We start from the raw sequence: 18,459 nt of genomic DNA on the forward strand, positions 1-18,459 counted from the left end.
ACTCACTTCAGGACACATAGAGACTGAAAGTGAAGGGATGGGGAAAGATGTTTCATGTAAATGGAAACCAAAAGAAAGCAGGGGTAGCTATACTGACATCAGACCAAAGACTGTAATAAAAGACAAAGATGGAGACTACAAAATGATAAAAGGGTCAATCCAGCAAGAAGATATAACATTTGTAAATATTTTTATACCCAACACAGCAGCATCTAAATACACAAAGCAGGGGTGCCTGGGTGGCTCAGTTGGTTAAGCATCTGCCTTCGGCTCAGGTCATGATCCTGGGGTCCTGCGATCGAGCCCCGCCTTGGGCTCCCTGCTCACTCAGCAAGGAGCCCGCTTCTCTAGCTCCCTCTGCTTGCTGCTCTTCCTGCTTGTGCTCTGTCTCTCTCTGTCAGATCAAGAAATAAAATCTCTAATAAAATATAAAATATAAAAAAATACACAAAGCAAATATTAACAGACCTAAAGGGAAAAATGGACAACAATACAATGATAGTAGGGGACTTTTATATGCCACTTACATTAATGAATAGATCATCCAGCAGAAATCAATAAGGAAACATTACATTGGTCTTAAATTATATTAGACCACATGGACTTAATAGGTATGCACAGAACCTTCTATCCAAAAGCAGCAGAATACACTATCTTCTGAAATGCACATAGAACATTCTCCATGATAGATCATGTGTTAGGCCACAAAACAAGTCTCAATAAATTTAAGAAGATTAAAAAATATTTTATTTTTTCATTTGAGAGAGAGAGAGAGAGAAAACACAAGCAGGGGGAGAGGCAGAGGGAGAAGCAGACCCTGCACTGAGCAGAGAGCCTGACATGGGGCTCGATCCTAGGACTTGGAGATCATGACCCGAGCTGAAGGCAGGCACTTAACCATCTGAGCCACCCAGGTGCCCCAAATTTAAGAAGATTTAAATCACATCAAGCATCTTTTCCAGCCACAATGGTATAAAACTAGGAATCAATTACAAGAAGAAAGTTAGAAAAATCACAAATATATGGAGATTAAGCAACGTGCTATTGAACAACTAATGGGTCAATGAAGAAATCAAAGAAGAAATAAAAAAGGTACGTTGAGACAAGTGAAAATGGAACTACAACATACCAGAATCTATGGGATGCAGCAAAAGTAGTTCTAAGAGGCACGGTCCTAGTGCTAACTGCCTACCTCAAGAAATAAGAAAAATCTCCAATAAACAGTCTAACTTTATACCTAAAGGAACTAGAAAAAGAAGAACAAATGAAGCCCAAAATTAGAGAAAGGAAGGAAATAATAAAGATCAGACTGAAAATAAGTGAAATAAAGACTAAAAAGATAATAGGAAAGATCAGTGAAACTAAGAGCTGGTTCTTTGAAAAGATTAGCAGAGTTGACAAACCATTAGCTAGACTCACTAAGAAAAAAAAGAGAGGGCTCAAATAAATAAAATCAGGAATGAAAGAGGGGAAGTTACAACTGATACCAAAGAAGTGCAAAGGATTATAAGGACTACTACAAACACTTATGTGCCAACAAACTGGACAATGGAGAAGAAATGGATAAGTTCCTAGAAAGATACAATCTTCCAAGACCGAATCATGAAGATGTAAAAAATCTGTTTTTTTTTTTAAAGATTTTATTTTCCTATTTGAGAGAGAGTAAGCAAGAGAGAGCAAGAACAGTGTGTGTGTGTTGGGGGGGGGGCAGAAGGAGAGGGAGAAGCAGACTCCCCGCTGGGCAGGGAGCCCAAGAGGGGGCTCGATCCCCAGATCCTGAGACCATGACCCGAGCCAAAGGCAGACGCCCGACCAACTGAGCCAGCCAGGTGCCCCAAAGATGTAAAAAATCTGGATAGACTAGTAAGGAGAGTGAATCAAAAACTTTCCAACAAACAAAAAGTCCCGGACCAAAAGCCTTCCCTAGTGAATTCTATCAAACATTCAAAGAAGATTTAATGCCTCGCCTTTTCTCAAACTATTCCAAAAAGTTGAGGAGAGGGAATGCTTCCAAACTCATTTCATGAGGCCAGTATTACTCTGATACAAAAACCAGACAGGGACACCACAAAAAAAGAGAAAATTATAGGCCAGTATCCCTGATGAACAGAGATGAAAAATTCCTCAGCAAAATATTAGCAAACTGAACTTAGCAATACATTAAAAGCATCATACACCATGATCAAGTGTGATTTATTCAAGGGACGCAAGGATGTTTTAACATTTTCAAATCAGTCAGTATCATACACCGTATTAAAATGAAAGAAAATCATGTGATCATTTCAATAGATGCAGAAAAAGCACTGACAAATTAACCATCCGTTTGTGATAAAAACTCTCAACAAAGTGGGTATAGATGTAGCATACCTCAACGTGATAAAGCCCATAAGTGACAGGCCCACAGCTGACATCATACTCAATGACATAAAACCGAAAGCTTGTCCCTTAAGATCAGGAACAAGAAAAGGATGCCTACTGTTGCCACTTTTATTCAGCATAGTGTTGGAAATTCTAGCCGGAGCAGTTGGGCAGGAAAAAGTAATAAAAAGCATCTAAATTAGAAAGGAAGAAGTAAAACTGTCACTGTTGGTGGACAACATGATTTATATATAGAAAATCCTAGAGACTCTACCAAAAAGCTGTTAGAACTAGTATATGAATTTGGTAAAGTTGCAGGATACAAAACGGATATACAAAAATCTGTTGTTTTTTTAATAGACTAAGAATGAACTATCAGAATGAGAAATTAAGAAAAAATCCCATTTCATACTGCATCAGAAAGAACAAAGTATCTAGGATTAAATTTAACCAAGGAGGTGAAAGACTTGTACACTGAAAACTATGACATTGATGAAAGAAATTGAAGGCATGAATAAATGAAAAGATATTTTGTGCTCATAGATTGGAAGAATTCATATTATTAAAATGTCCATATTTTCCAAAGCAATCTACAGATTTAGTGCAATCCCTATTAAAATTCCAGTGGTATTTTTCACAGAAATAGAACAAATAGTCCTAAGGTTTGTATGGAACCACAAAAGATCCCATTTAGCCAAAGCAATCCCTAGAAAGAGGAACAAAGCTGGAGGCATCACGCTCCCTGATTCAAACTATATTACAAGGCTATAGGAAACCAAAACAGTATGGTATTGGCATAAACACAGACACAGAGATCAGTGGAATATAGGAGAGAGCCCAGAAATCAAACCATGCATATATGATCATTTAATTTACAACAAAGTAGGCAAGAACATACAATAAGGACAGGGCAGTCTCTTCAGTAGGTGTTGGGAAAACCAGACAGCCACATGCAAAAGAATGAAATTGGACCACTGTCTTACATCATACATGAAAATCAGCTCAAAATGGATTGAAGACTTGAATATGAGACTGGAAACCATAAAACTGCCAGAAGGAAACATAGGTAGTAAGCTCCTTGACATTGATCTTAGTGGTATCTTTTCGTATCTGAATCCAGAAGTAAAGGAAACAAAAGCAAAAATAAACAAATGGGACTACATCAAGCTAAAAAGCTTCTGCACAGTGAGGGAAACCATCAACAAAATACAAGGGCAACCTGAGAGAAGATATTTGCAAATCATGTCTTTGATAAGGAGTTATGACCTAAAATACAGAAAGAACTCCTACAACCCAATAACAAAAATACAAACAATCTGATTAAAAAAATGGGCAGAGGAGCTAATAGACATTTCTCCAAAGAAGACATGCCGATGGCCAACAGGCACGTGAAAAGGTGCTCCACATCTCTCGTCACTGGGGAAGTGCAAGTCAAAGTCAGAAGAAGATATCACCTCGCACCTGTTAGAATGATTAAAAAGACAAAAAATAACAAGCGTTGGCAAGGATGTGGAGAAAAGAGAATCCTTGTGCAGGGCTGGTGCAGCCGCTCTGGAAAACAGTATGGAGGTTCCTCAAAAGATTAAAAATAGAACTGCCCTATGATCCGGCAATTCCACCTCTGGGTATTTATCCAAAGGAAACGACACTCATTTGAAAAGATATGTGTACCCCTGTGTTCATTGCAGCGTTAATTTGTAATAGCCAAGATATGGAAGCAAGCTAAAGGCCGTCGATGGCTGAACGGGTAAAGATGCGGTGTAGGCACAACGATGGAATGAATACAACTCAAGGAAAAGATGCAGTGTCGCCATTTGTGACAACATGGGTGGACCTCAAGAGTATTATCTAAGTGAAATAAGTAGAAAAAAGGAAATACTGTATGATTTCACTTATATCTGGAATCCAAAAAACATAACCAAACCGAACATAGATACAGAGAACAATTGGCTGCCAGAGGGGAGTTTGTGGGTTGAGAGAAATGGGGGAAGGCGATCAAGAGGTACAAACTTCCGCTTATAAAATAAGTAAGTCACAGGGATGTAATGAACAGCACGAGGACTGTAGTCAATAATAACGTATTGCAAAATTGAAACTCGTTAAGAAAGTAAACCTTAAAAGTTCCTATCGTAAGAAAAATGATTTCTGTAAATTTGTGTGGTGACAGATAATATATAGACTTATTGTGATGATCATTTTGCAGCGTATTCAGATGTAGAATGATTATGTGGTATACCTGAAACTACTATAATCTATCGCAATTAAAATTCAATAAAAAAGAAAAAACTATTTGAATAGGGTATACATTGTGGGCAATGCGTTATTAAAAGAGAGAGTGGCTGACTGATTTGGGCGACGTAGGGTTAGGTGAGTCCCTAACCCTTTCTGTTCTTGGCTGCCGACTGTCTCCTCTGTTTTGTGTGTCCCCCCACCCCCACCCCAAGGCTCGGTCCTGCAGCATCCTTGGCACCCAGGAGCGGGCTCTGGAGGCCAGACAGGAAGGCAGGAGGTGGCTGGAGATGCAGCCAGAGCGCTCTTTGCAGGGCTCAAAGGAGAGGCGTGCCTGGACCCAGCTGAAGTCTCGCTGCTTTATAGTTAACACCTCACGTGGGACAAAAACGATGTTCCCTCACCTTCCTCACTGCTTACCCAGATGCCTCTGCGTGGTTTAGCAAGTGTAGGCGTCCCCGTAGAAGGATGGCCATCCCCTGGGGATGCCTCAGGCTCTGAGGACACTTCTTCAGCTGCACATCTGGAGCATGTGTGTGACTTCCCCAGAGGGGCCGCACTCTAGCAGCTGATGGGGAAGCTGGCAGAGGGTGCCACCATGCCCAGGGCTGGGCAAGCTGGTAGGTGCTTCCAGCCTGTGCTTGGCCCGGACACCGCAGGCCAGATGGTCAGGTGGAGAGGGCCTCTCCCTCCACAGAGACTCCCCTTCTCACATTCCAGTTAAGCCTGAGGCAGGTGGGAGAGTAGTGTCCCGGAGTTGGAGGACCTGAATCAGACACATTTTCTTCTCTCTGGGAATACTTTTGGGGCGCTGGCCTTTGGGAGGCTAATACTGATTGCAGGACCTGCTTAGGCCAAGTGGGGGAAGCCACAGAGTTGTCCTCAGTGCTGGGGTGTGGCTGGCAGTCCGGTTTCCTGGGCCCTCTCTGCAGCTGGCTCTGGTGGTACGAGTGGTGGTCAGCCCCGGAAGAAATACATGCTTGACCCTTTCTCTGTGGGCTGGGCTGGGGGAGTGTGCGAGGCTTGTCGGGGTGAGCCCTACGCTGACTCTGGCACAGAGGAGAAGGGGAAGCGGTTCTCTAGACTGCAGGGCCTTTCTCCTTTGGCCCTCACCGGGAACTAAAGCGTTAGGTGCTGCCACATCCTAGACCCAGTGATACAGGGGACTGGTGTCCACAGACCCTGCAGCCACCCACCCTGCGCACTCCCCAGGTTCCAGGCAGCATTCGTGCTGCGAGATGATGGCCCTGCAGACTCAGGACTTCCGTAGCCTCTGCTGGTGTTCTCTGATAGGCAGGGACATTTCTAAGGGCTCCCCCTAGTCTCTGGATCTTCATTCCTTCTGGGGAGCGGAGCCCTTGGTTTTCCCCTCCACTGATGCTTTGCCTGTTTTCTCGCTGTCTGGCACCAGGTGGGCACTCAAATATTTTTTGAATGAATGAATACTGCATTCGGGATAGAAAAAGAAACGTATCTCTAATCTAGCCCATTTCCCTGGACACTGAGAGCACTTGCTTGATTTAAAACTGTCTGTCTTCATAAGCGCAGGGGTTTGAAATGTCTCTGGGGAGGAGGCAGGACTCATAGGTCAGGAGCTCCATACTCAAGGGGCTGCGGCTCGGCCCGAGAGACTTACGCTGCCTTTTCCCCGAGAGGAGGTGGAGAGGAGGCCACTGCTTGGAAATTTCACGGTTGAGGAAACTGAGGCTGGTTTTCTCAGGGTCTTCAGGCAGTTGAGCAGAGGAGGCTGGAGCCAGACTTTCTAGATCCTGACCCTGGATTCTGTCTATTTTATTCTACCCGTACACGCTCATACCTGTTCCCATCTTCTTCAGTTCACCCAGGGGTATCTCAGAGTTCCTAATAATCTGTATGTGAGGTGACCTCGCGGTGTCTGGGGGCAGCTTTGTAGGAAAACATGCACCCCAAATGGCCAGATCCGTGGGGACTTGAGAGGCACGTGTGGGGTTATTTTGGGTTTGGTGGGCCGGGCTCAGATCTCTCTGGCATTCCAGGCCGCTGGCCTCTCAGAATTGACCAGAATGGAAGGATGATAAAAATCGAGGCTCCAGGAATAGCTCAAGAATTTGTTCATTCTTAACCTCTGTGAAGAGATGCTGCCCAACCCAGAGCCCACAAGGAAGGTGGGGCTGAGGGAGGGTGCTGCTATGGAGAGGGGGAGAGAAGGAGAGTTAAGACAATTTCCTCTTCCTCCCCTGGGAAGGAGGAGGGGGCAATCCCAGTGCATGGCTCAGGGCCAATCTGATATGAGCAGGATTTAGAGGCCAGAGGAATGTTCCTCCTCCCACTAGACCATCCCTGGCTCTTGTTGAGGGGGTGTCTCCTGGGAGCTCCCACTGGCTGGTCAGTGGGTCTAGCTCTCTGGATCTCGGACTGCCTCTTTCTGTTTCTCTGTCCTTCTCAGATGTAGGCAGGCTTGGGGGCAGCTGTGGCCTCGGATCCTCAGGGAGGCTTGCGTCTTCCTCCCTTCCCTGGAGTCCGGCCCAGAGTCACTTTTGCTCAGTATATGAGAGGGAGATGCGTCCTGAGCATCGACTCAATAGAGGCTCAGGAGCTCGGTGATGCCAGGAATGTGCCATTGCCCTGAGGGAGCTGGAGCGGACATGTGAAGGTGACTGTGTGTAGACATTCACACACTCACTAGCATCGTCCAGAGCAGTCCGTGCTTCCGGAGGGGCGGTCGGGGCTGTAACAGGCAGAGCGGGTCAGTGGATGGAGCAGTCTGCTAGGAGGCAGGAAGCCTGGCTTGTCCTGGACCAACCACATTACTGCTCTAGGCCTTAGATTTTTTTTTTTTTTTAATCTGTAAAATGAAGAATCTCTGATCCCTGAGGTCCTTTCTGGCTTAAGAATTATCTGATTCCAGGGGTTGCAGGGAGGAAGAACTTTCTCCGACGGGTGGGATGTTTTTGTACCTCTGCTCTTTGTTCCATATAGGGTCCGAGAGTGGGCATCTCAGCTGGTCAGCCCCATGTTGGGGGGGTGGTGGCTGAAGCCTCAAGATGTCACAGGTGGGCCTCAAACCTCTCTTCTGTTCTCTGGGCACTCCTGCTTAGGAAAACTGTAAAGTCTGACATGAGATTTAAAAAATCAGTTGCCCTTGTCCAGGATGAGGTGATCATCCCTTGGCCTACGAGATGAGGTCCGAGGGTTCAGAGCCGGCACCTGCCCCTGGCTGGCCTTACTGCTTCCCACTTGGAGCCACTTTGCCCCTTTTGTTTCTGTAATGCCAAATTACCTGTAGGCTCTCCTCCCTCTCCTCACCATGCGTGGTCTACTTGCCTGAAATGCCCCTACTGTCCTGCATTGTGTTTTCTCTTATCTGCATTGTTTTAGCAAGTTGGAAAATTTGTTCAGCCATTATTTTTTCGAGCATTTTTCTGCTCCCCCACTCTTTTCTCTTTCTAGAATTTCAGTTACTTGTACATTAGCCTCTTGGATATTGTCCTACAAGTTCCTGATGCTCTATTAATCTTTTTCAGTCTTTTATCTTTGTGTGCTTTATTTGAGATCGTTTCTATTGTTACGTCTCCAAGTACAATGCTATTTTCTTCTGCCGTGTCTAATCTGATGTTAATTGCTTCCATCCAGTGTCTTTTTCATTTCAGATACTATCTTCTTCATCTCTAGAAGTTAGATTTGAGTCTTTTTTATATCTTTCATATCTCTTCTCATCATGTGTATGTTTCCCTCTAAGTATGTAACATACTTACAATCTATTTTTTTACCCTCATCTACTAGTTTTGTCATCTCTGTCATTTTGGGGTCTCTTCTGTTAACTGATTTTTCTCCTGGTTATGGGTCATATTTTTCTGTTTCTTAGAATGCCTGCTAATTTTCTTTTTTTTTATATGTTATGTTAGTCACCATACAGTACATCATTAGCTTTTGATGTAGTGTTCCATGGTTCATTGTTTGTCTGTAACACCAAGTGCTCCATGCAATACGTGCCCTCCTTAATACCCTTCACTGGGTTAACCCATCCCCCTATCCCCCTCCCCTCTGAAACCCTCAGTTTGTTTCCCATAGTCCATAGTCTCTCATGGTTCATCTCCCCCTATGATTCCCCCTCTTCATTTTTCCCTTCCTTCTCCTAATGTCTTCCCTGCTATTCCTTATGTTCCATAAATAAGTGAAACCATATGATAATTGTCTTTCTCTGTTTGACTTATTTCACTTAGCATAATCTCCTTCAGTTCCATCCATGTTGATGCAAATGTTAGGTAATCATCCTTTCTGATGGCTAATATTCCATGTATATATGGACCACATCTTCTTTATCCATTCGTCTGTTGAAGGGCATCTCGGCTCCTTCCATAGTTTGGCTATTGTGGACAATGCTGCTATGAACATTGGGGTGCATATGGCCCTTCTCTTCACTACATCTGTATCTTTGGGGTAAATGCCCAGCAGTGCAATTGCTGGGTCATAGGGTAGCTCTATTTTTAACTTTTTGAGGGACCTCCACACTGTTTTCCAAAGTGGCTGTACCAACTTGTGAATGCCTGCTAATTTTCAGTTGGATGCCAGACACTGTGAATTTAATGTTGCTGGATTTTGTTTTATTTCTTTAAATAGTATTGGACTTTATTCTGGCATGCATTTAAGTTGCTTGGGATCAACTTAATATTCGAGGCTTGTCGTTAAGCTTTGTTAGGGTGGTTCTAGAGCAACCTTTAGTCTAGGGCTAGTTGAGCTTCACTATTAAGGCACCACCCCTCTGAGGACTCTGCCCAGTTCCCTGGGTGTAGTGGGGGCTCTCCACTCTCGAAGGGGGTGTGTGACCGCTTTCTGGCCCTGTGTGTGCTCTCCAAATCATTTGGCTTACTGCTTTCCACTGATTCTCTCCCCAGTCTTGTGGAGCTTCACTCCACATGTGTGGATTAGTCAAGGGGACTCCTCTGCGTATCTCTAGAGCACCCTCTCTGTGCAGCCCCTCCCCTCTACTGTTCCATCTTAAATTCTAGCTCTGTGAACTCTGATTTCTGTCTCCTCAGCTTGGTGAGACCGCTGGACTCCATTTGGATTCCTCCTCCTGTGCAGCTGTGTGCAAGCCACCTCCAGGCCGTCAGCTGGGCAGTCGGAGGACTCAGTCTTTTGGTTCCTTCTTCTCAAGGATTACAATCCTGTGATGCCTGTTGTCCCACATCTGAAGGAGTTGTTCCATGTGTCCTGTTCGGTTTTCTAGCTGTTTAAAGTGGGAGGGTAGAGCCAGTCCATTACTTCATGGCGGTAAACTGAAGTCCAGCGTTATTGGAGGACTCACCTGAGGCATCACTTCCTTCCCCACTGGAGAAGATATCTCTAGTCAGCATTCCTACAACACCCTACAAGCAGCATTTTCTTTTCCTCATAATTTTGTCTAGGCTTGTTTGTTATCAAAGCAGGCTCTCTCCTGGAACACAAAGATGAGATGGCATTTTTTTTGGTTTTGTTATCGAAGAGAATATAGTATTTCCCTTGTGCCTAGTCCAGTGCCTGGCATCTAGTAGGTGGCCTGTCTTCGTTGACTGAATGAACAAATGAAAAATGAAAGAAGCTGTACGCTAACCATGCCATGTGGTTGCTAAGAAGAAGAGTAGGTATGGAGTTCAGACCCTCTCTGTTCTTTGTGGAGTTTATACCACATCTGTAGCATTGGGTTTTGTTCATTCTGGTTGGGACTCTGGCAGATCTGAATTCATCCAGATAAGGGTGACTTAAGATGCCGGAAACTACACCACATGGGAATTGGATGAAAGGTTTGGGAAAGTTTGTCTTGTCTGGAAATTGTTTTTATGGAGTGTTAAGGGGGACACAATAATCACTTTCTAATGTGTGCAGGATGGATATGGAAGAAGAGGGCTTAAATGTATCATATCCTGTGGTTTCAGGGGGCCAAACCTGGGACCCATGAGTGAGGGGATTCCAAGAGATCGGATTTGGATCTAGTTCCAGAAAGAACTTTCTAGAGCCATCCAGCAGATGAATGGGCTATCTTGGGAGGTCGTGAGCTCTTCATCACTTCTGGGATTTAAGCAAAAACTGATATTTATTAACCAGGGATTTTGTGTTTGGGATTATAAGATTAAATCTAATGTTGTGTGAGATCATCTCTAAGATGCACTCAGTGATTCTAAATCTTACTTCTCCCTTGAACCCCGTGATTCATCCCTTCTTGCAACTCCCAGTCCCCGACACACACACACACACACACACACACACACACACACACACACACACACCCCTGAATACATGCTCTTTACTACTGTTTGGTGAAACTCGTTACACTCCTTCATCCTTGCCTAAAGTGGACTCCTTCTCATGGCCTTGTGGATTAGCTGCTCACTGTCTGTGCTTATCTCCTTCGTTTTGATTTCAGCCTGCCTGGCACCCCATCGATGGGCTGGTTCCTTATGTCAGTGCTTTGTCCCATTGTCTTCTGTGTCTGGAGACACAGTGCCTTTGAGACAGCGGATGACTCTGGTGAGGCCATTGTTCCCCCACCTGCCCGCACAGCAAAGTCTGGCCACCTTGCCGCAGCCATTCTCAGTGCTTGTGAGTGTCACTCTGAACTGTCCTGGCCACTCTTGACCTGTTCATTGACTTGCTTCTCTGAGATTGTGTCTCTTCCTCTGTGGGGCCTCTCTCCTTCCTGGACCGAAAGCTCCTGGGGAAGTGTCACTCCACTGGTCTAGGATGGTATATCTTGCCCACTCTGGAGGCCCTTGTAGAAGTGGTGTTTGAAAGATTTCTCAAGAGAATCTTCAAGCACCTGCCTTTTCCTATTTTCAAGGTGGCCTCTAGGGAGCTCCAAGTAAGATTCCAGCCCAGGAAGGAAGGGTGAGTCTGCAGTTCAGTGGCTGGAGGGGAGTGTAGAGGGCTGACTCAGAAGGGACCAAAAGCCAAGGGCCCCATCTTCCACTTCCCTGAAGCTGTTGTCCAACCTCTTGGTGGAAGGAGCCTTTGTCAGGTGATTGGCGCGTCTTGGTTGTGTGCTAGGGAGTCCATGGTGCCTCCTGACCCCCTCGTTGTTTCTGCAGCAGTCAGCTGTGCCTAGGGGGTAAGTCACAGCTCGGGAGGCTTTGAGGCAAGGGCTTTACAGGAAGCAGGCCTGAGACGAGCAGTTGTCCTGGCCGCCCAGTGCCCTGGCCTGACCCCAAGTGGCCTTGAGCTCCCCAGCACGTCCCTCCCGCTGTGCTGCTCCTCTTCCTTCAGCTCGCTGAGCCGCACATGCTCATGGATATGAGGCGTACTCTTGAACTTGGACTTGGGTTCTCTGATCCTCTTAGCCTTGGTCAGACACGTTTGACATGGAGAAGCCTTGTGTCTTCCTCAGCAAATGGGAAGAAGAGTGGCTCCACTGGGGAGCTGGGGGGTGGGCTCATCTGCATGACTGATGTTCGAGGCTCCTGATCCCAGAGCAGCTTTCACTGTCCTGAATGGTGTGGGTTTAGCCTCTTGGTCAGCAAAAGCACAGCAGCCCTTGCAAATGGAGAGTGCTTTCTCCCATCGGAGCAAAGGGAACGTTATCTGGAAACTGATCTGCCTGGCGGGCTGGAGCCCAGTGGTATCTGGGCTCACAGGGTCAGCGGCCACCGGAAGGGGAGCTCCAGGAGAGAAGGCACATAGCTCTCTGTGTTTGCTGTATACGTCCAGCACGGAGACAGCAGTTGGCACAAAGTAGGCACTGACAACTGAATGAAAGCATCCCAGAGGAAGGAGGCCCAGCTTTCACGCGGCTGGACTAGGCAGCACCTGCCCTGTGCCATCTCAGGGAGGGGGGGGCAGATGTGCAGCGGGGAAGGAGCACGCCCAGACCCCTCGCTGTTAGATGGGAAACTTAAGTGCTTGGTCTCCCTGCCGCCTGCTTGTTCTGTTGGAGGGCTGCCAAGACAATAATAAAAACAATGATATAATTATAGCTAATATTGACAGAGTGCGTTCTGTCATGATGGGTAGTATTTTGGCCTAATTCTTGAATGCATTCACTGAAACGAGGTTTCCGGGACTTGTTCACCCTCCCCGTGGCCTTCTGCACCAATCCCCTAGTGTCTGCCTTAGAACACACTTGCCCTTGATGTGAAGATAATAAAAATACATTCACTATTTTTGTCAGGGTCATGCATGGTAGCTGTTGTCTGCATGCTTAAGTCAACGAATTTTTTATTCGGGGTGTTTATATTGGTGATCTTTCTGGTCTCTATGTGGTTATCAGGATGGGATTTGCTCCTTTTTGCTTCTTCTGGTCATCTGTTGAGCGCCTACCATGTGTAAGTAGGTCCTGGGCACCAGGGGTTTAGTGGGGAGTAGTACCTGCTGCCCCCCGCCTGTCTGAGGACCTCAGACCTGACTTAGCTGGTTCCTGGGGGCAGGAACTGTGTGTGCACCCCTCTCTGTGTCAGTCTCCTGCTCTGGTACTGAAAGTTGGCCTGGGGGATGCTGCTGGAAAAGCATTTTGGGGTCTTTCATTTCTGTAGGGTGCCCCACTATGAAAGCACCAAGGCATATTCCCAGGCATCATCTTACTGTCATTCCCCCTGACAATGACCTTGAGAAGTGGCTAGAATGAGAATTGTTTGTTTGGTTTTTTTTTTTTCAGAGGAGGCCACTGAGCCCCAGAGGACTGACAGCTTGTAAGTGGGGGCTGAGGACTTGTGATTCCAATCTGGCCTTGGCTTCCTCACCCTGAGTGTTCTGAGACTTGCTCATCCCACAGATGTCTGAGGGGCTCCTCTGTGCCAGGCACTGTTCTGGCTCTGGGGCTGCAGAAGTGAAGGAAAATCCCTGTCCTCAAGAGCTTTGGTGCAGGAAGTAGACAACAAGCGCATAATTTAAGCTCTATATTATGTTGGGTGGTGACAAATGCTATGGAGAAGAGTGAAATAGGGAAGGTGGTGGAGGAGAGGGCAGGGGTCAGGGATTATGGCTTAAACCAGGGTACATAGGGAGGGCCTTACCGAGGAAGTGAATTTCAGCAGAGATGGAAGAAGGCGATGGAGCCCGTCCTGAAGATATCTGGGGGAGGTGCATCCCATGGCAGAAGGAACAGGATGTGCAAAGGCCCTGAGGTAGGAATGTGTGAGGCTTGTTCAAGCCTGTACAGCTGGAGTGAAGTGAGCAAGGGAAAGGTTATAGTACTCAGATTGCATAGCGCCTTGAAAGGCTTTTTGAGGACTTTAGCTTGTATGGTGGCAAGGTGGGAGCCAGTGGGGGAATTTGATCAAGGAAAGACAGACTTGCCTTGCATTTCAAAAGGACCACAGGCTGCTACGTTGAGAATCGGCTGAGAGTATGCAGTGGCAGTAGCAACAGTAATACGTGCTTATTTCGGTCGCATTCAATCCTCCCGACAACTCTATCTCCGTCTTCCTTCGGAGGAAACCCAGACTCAGCTGGTAGAGCCAGCTATCAGTTTAGGACAGTCTGATTCAAAGTTTATGTTCTTGACTGGTGTCCAGTTTTCAGTGGCGAAGGGACGGATTGTTTGGGATGATGGCGAACAAACGTCTGGGTGTGGCGGTCAGGCTGACCCTGTGCCCATTCTTCGGCTCCTTTCAGGTGTTCAGCGGGCCACCCAGAAGAGGGGGGAGGGGCAGGCTCTCTCTCCTTGAACTCTTCCCAGGCGGAGGCCGGGGCAAATTGCTTCCAGATGAGGGAAGGCAGCTTGGGGAGTGGAATTTGTGCCCTGTCTCGAGACAGCAGCCTCTCAGGGCCCGAGAGGGCCCTGTGTCTTTGTGTTTGGCATATGAGACAAGCCCTGTACTTAGAGACCTGAAATTTTTGCTACCGACTGGGGGTCAGCGCTCTGAGGCAGGTGGGCGGGAGGCCACTGCAGATGGGCTTCCTGTCCCTGGAGCCAGAGCCTCCCTCTCTTTCTGAGTGAAGCCTGGGCCAAAGTGCCCTGTATTTTATCCCTCCCTTTTCTTCCAAGTAGCTTAGATCACTTTCAGAATGTCACTTCCATAATCCTCTTATTTATTGCTCCCTAAGGAAGTGGGAAGATTTTTCCCTGTCTTTAAAAAAAAAAGTGCTGGGGCGCCAGCTGGCTCAGTCCTTAGAGCATGGACTCTTGATCTCAGGCACGTGAGTTCGAGCCCCACATTGGGGGTTGAACTTACTTTATAATAAAAAGAAGTGCTGCAGGGTGGAAAACTGGGGTCAGGAAGTGAGGCTGGGGTGGAGTGAGGGAGGGAACCCAGAGGTCCGGGCCCAGGCTTGGGTGCAGCTTGCCTGGAGTGGGGCAGGGAGGGAAGAGCTAAGCTGAGGTGGGAAACTGGGGCCTCTGGACTTGGGGGTTGTTCCTTTTACCTTTACCGTGGGCTTTGGTGTCTGAATTTGTGAGAGGTGGGGCTGACCTGGAACTTCCTGCCCTTACCTAGCGTGTGGTCTCAAGGAGCTGTGTGGCCCTGGTGGTGCAAAGGGAGAGAGATTCTTAAAAAGAGGTATTGGAGGAGGCAGCACAGCGTCAGCCTGGGCCCTGGTTCTGGAGCTGGAGCAGGATACACCCCCCCACCTTGAATACACACCACCCGCAGCGCCAGACCTCAGCGGTGGCCCCAGGAGGGAGGGCGCATTGTTCCACAGGGTAGAAAAGGACCATTTTGGGAAGGAAAGGCTCCTTCTTGGCTGCTCAGATCCCAGCGGGTTACCAGCCACAGACGCAAAGCAAACAGGCCCCTGACTTTGTTTCTATTTCAGAAACCTCACTGCCACTGACATGCCATGGCTGTGGAACACAACATCGTCACGGGGCTATGAGAATCCAGTGAGACTCGGGCCCAGCCGCCTCCTGCCGTGCGGGTGGGGGAGGGGGCGCCCAGCCTGGGGGCTCTATCTAGAAAGCTGCCTCCATCAATTCGAGTCAGAGTGGGGGAGGGGCCAGACGTTCCTCGGCTTTGGCCGGTCCTCCTGCCCTCAGGATCCATAAAGTGAAAATCTACATGAAGACCCAAGGGCGGCCAGGCAGGGCTGTAAAGGGTGGGAGGTGGCCTGGAAACTTGGATTGCATTCCCAGCGGGTTTGGCTGACCAACCAGGTGACTGGGCCTTCTTTCTAGTCTCCCGGCCCCCTGGGACCTTTCTGATGCTGAAAGCTCTGGCTTTCACAGGTGGGGGTGAGGAGACACGCCCCAAGTACAGAGACCCTCTGTGCCCCTGCCTAGCCCCCAGATGCCAGGTACCCTTCCTCCGGGCCCTCTGCATGCTTGTTGTTAGGTCCAGCTTCTCCTTTCTGTTAGGGCACTGGCTTCCTGGTGGTCTGTGCCCTGTCAGGCTGCCGGATGCTCTGGGGACTTAGGCCATACCCAGAGCCAGCCTCCTGCCTCCGTGTCCCTGTTCTTCATGCTCGGATTGGTTGTATTTTATTAATTTATATATCATCTGGTTCCAGAAAAGAGGACTAAAACAAACCCAGATACCTGGTAATATCACTGATGCTACTTGGGCATGGGTTCATTTGTCCCTGACTTGTGTCTCCCCTATTGGCCAGGACTTTTGTCTGTGGTCAGCAAATTGATGGTTCATGATGGGGCCCCATGTCTTCGTACACATTCCTGCTGCCTGAAACAACATTGCTGTACACCCTTCCCTTTGCCTTGAGGGTCCGTTGTAGATGTCCCTTCCCTCCACTGAGTGTCCCCTGCCTCCCCATTGCTGGGGGTGCCTTTCGTATGTAACCCTGTGGCACCTTGTGCTGAAGCTTTCCAGAGGAACCAGACAGTCTCTAGCTGAGAGCCTAATGGGATAGACAGCGAAGAATTTGCCCTTTATACAGGAAATGCAGTGGACCACGTAAGAGGTGCTCTGTAAATGTTTGTTGGCCTTACAGATCTGAAAAGCCGTTCATTCTGTACTCACGCTTTATTGATGTTTGGTTTGGTATAGAAATTCTAGGCCAGGGATTTTTGTGTGTGCAAAACGTTGCTTAATTTTCTTTTCAGTTCCAGGGTTACTGTCCAAAAGTTTAATGCCATTCCCATTTTTAAAAAAGATTTTATTTATTGGGGGGGAGGGGAGCATGTGAGTGAGCGGGGCGGGGGGGGGGCAAGAGGGAGGGGCAGAAGGAGAGGGACAGAGAATCTCAAGCAGATTCCCTACTGAGTGCAGAGACGGATCCCATGACCCTGAGATCATGACCTGAGCTGAAACCAAGAGTCAACCAACTGAGCCACCTGGGAGTCCCAGTGCCATTCCCATTTTGATCCTTTGTTGGTAACAAAGGATTTTTCTTTCTGGAGTCACTTGCACCCTGTGTGAAAGTCTTCTTTGCCTGGCGTTGCAGAACATCACAGGTGACATGCCTGTGTGCAGATACACATTCATCCGGGGCACTCAGGAACCTTTCAGTCTTGAAACACATCATCCAGTTCTGGGAAACTTTCTGGAATTAGTTCTTTGATGATTTCCTCCTGCAATTCTCTTTCTTCTTTCCTCTGGAGCTTCTGGAATTTGGACACTGAATCTCCTGAATCAGTCCTGTAATTTATTCTCTTTCTCTTTCCTACTCTCACCTCTTTCTGGGAGATTTCTTCAGCTTTATCATCTGGGCTTATATTGGGGCTTTCATGTTAATTAGCATATTTTTAATTTTTAAGAGTTCTTATGTTTTGTAAATATATCTTTTTTTAAAGATATCTTTTTTTAAGAAATAGCATCCTGTTTTGGTTTCATGGTGCGGTCTCACCTCTTATTTCTCTGATGCTGTTAATGATTGTTATATTTTGGAGGGAAGGATTCTCCCTTACCATTGCCTGGAAAGTGTGTGTGTGTGTGTGTGTGTGTGTGTGTGTGTGTGTGCGTGCTTTTCCTCTGTCTTTCCTGTGACGGGCTTTCTCCAGAAGTCTAGTGGCCCTTGGTAGTCTGCTTACATCTGTGTGGGGCATGTCGTTCTGAGTGTTTGTATGTGGGGGGCCTTGTGGACTCGGCCTCATGTAGGGTGACCTGGTAGGTCTGGTTCACTTAGGAACCGGTAAGGTAGTATCTTGGGTGTTTTCTCTTGAGCTGTTAAGATTCCCTAGAGGAGAATCTTCTACTAGTCTACCTGGAAAGTCTAAGGCTGACCCCCTGTGTCCAGGAACCCACTGGGGAAGAAGGCAGGGATTTCAGTCTTCTGTACTTCAACTTAGCCATTTCCAGTTGGCGCCCAGCATTTCCCTGGGCTCAGTTTCTGCAGTCCGCAGACCTTCCATTTTGCCCCCTCCAATGAATAAACCCCTGGGGTGGGGAGGGACACCGATGTGCCTGAGAGAAGTGGGGGAGGAGGTCAGGGGCTGGGGACTCTTTCTCAGGCCAACTTGTTTTTTGTTTTTGTTTTTTTAAATTTATTATGATATGTTAGTGACCATATAGTACATCAGTAGTTTTTGGTGTAATGTTCCATGATTCACTGTTTGCGTATAACACCCAGTGCTCATGCAATATGTGCCCTCCTTACTACCCATCACTGGGCTAGCCCATCCCCCCACCCCCCTCCCCTCTGAAACCCTCAGATTGTTTCCCGGAGTCATAGTCGCTCATGGTTCATTTCCCCCTCTGTTTCCTGCCCTTCATTTTTCCCTTCCGTCTCCTACCGATCTCCCTGCTATTCCTTATGTTCCACAAATGAGTGAAACCATACGATAATTGTCTTTCTCTGCTTGACTTATTTCACTTAGCATAATCTCCTCCAGTCCCATCCATGTTGATGCAAATGTTGGGTGATCATTCTTTCTGATGGCTGAGTAATATTCCATTGTATATATGGACCACATCTTCTTTATCCATTTGTCAATGGGCATCTCAGCTCCTTCCACAGTTTGGCTATTGTGGACAATGCTGCTATGAACACTGGGGTGCATATGGCCCTTCTCTTCACTACGTCTGTATCTTTGGG

The 18,459-nt window shown here is 47.2% G+C and overlaps 1 protein-coding gene across 5 annotated transcripts in view; it reads left to right on the forward strand.

Annotated features, from left to right (window-relative positions):
* TSPAN9 (tetraspanin 9) overlaps positions 1-18,459 on the forward strand; it is a 197,197-nt gene that overhangs the window by 15,684 nt on the left and 163,054 nt on the right. Inside the window, exon 1 of one of the 5 annotated variants that reach the window (XM_057318760.1) lies at positions 9,607-10,190. The exons of the other annotated variants lie outside the window; for them this stretch is intronic. Coding sequence (XP_057174743.1) covers positions 10,166-10,190 — 25 coding nt within the window. The 5' untranslated portion in view covers positions 9,607-10,165. Of the gene's footprint in view, positions 1-9,606; positions 10,191-18,459 lie in introns of those variants that run through there. 5 annotated transcript variants of the gene reach the window in all.

This window comes from Ursus arctos, unplaced genomic scaffold (genome assembly GCF_023065955.2).
Source record: "Ursus arctos isolate Adak ecotype North America unplaced genomic scaffold, UrsArc2.0 scaffold_26, whole genome shotgun sequence".
Taxonomy (NCBI): domain Eukaryota; kingdom Metazoa; phylum Chordata; class Mammalia; order Carnivora; family Ursidae; genus Ursus; species Ursus arctos.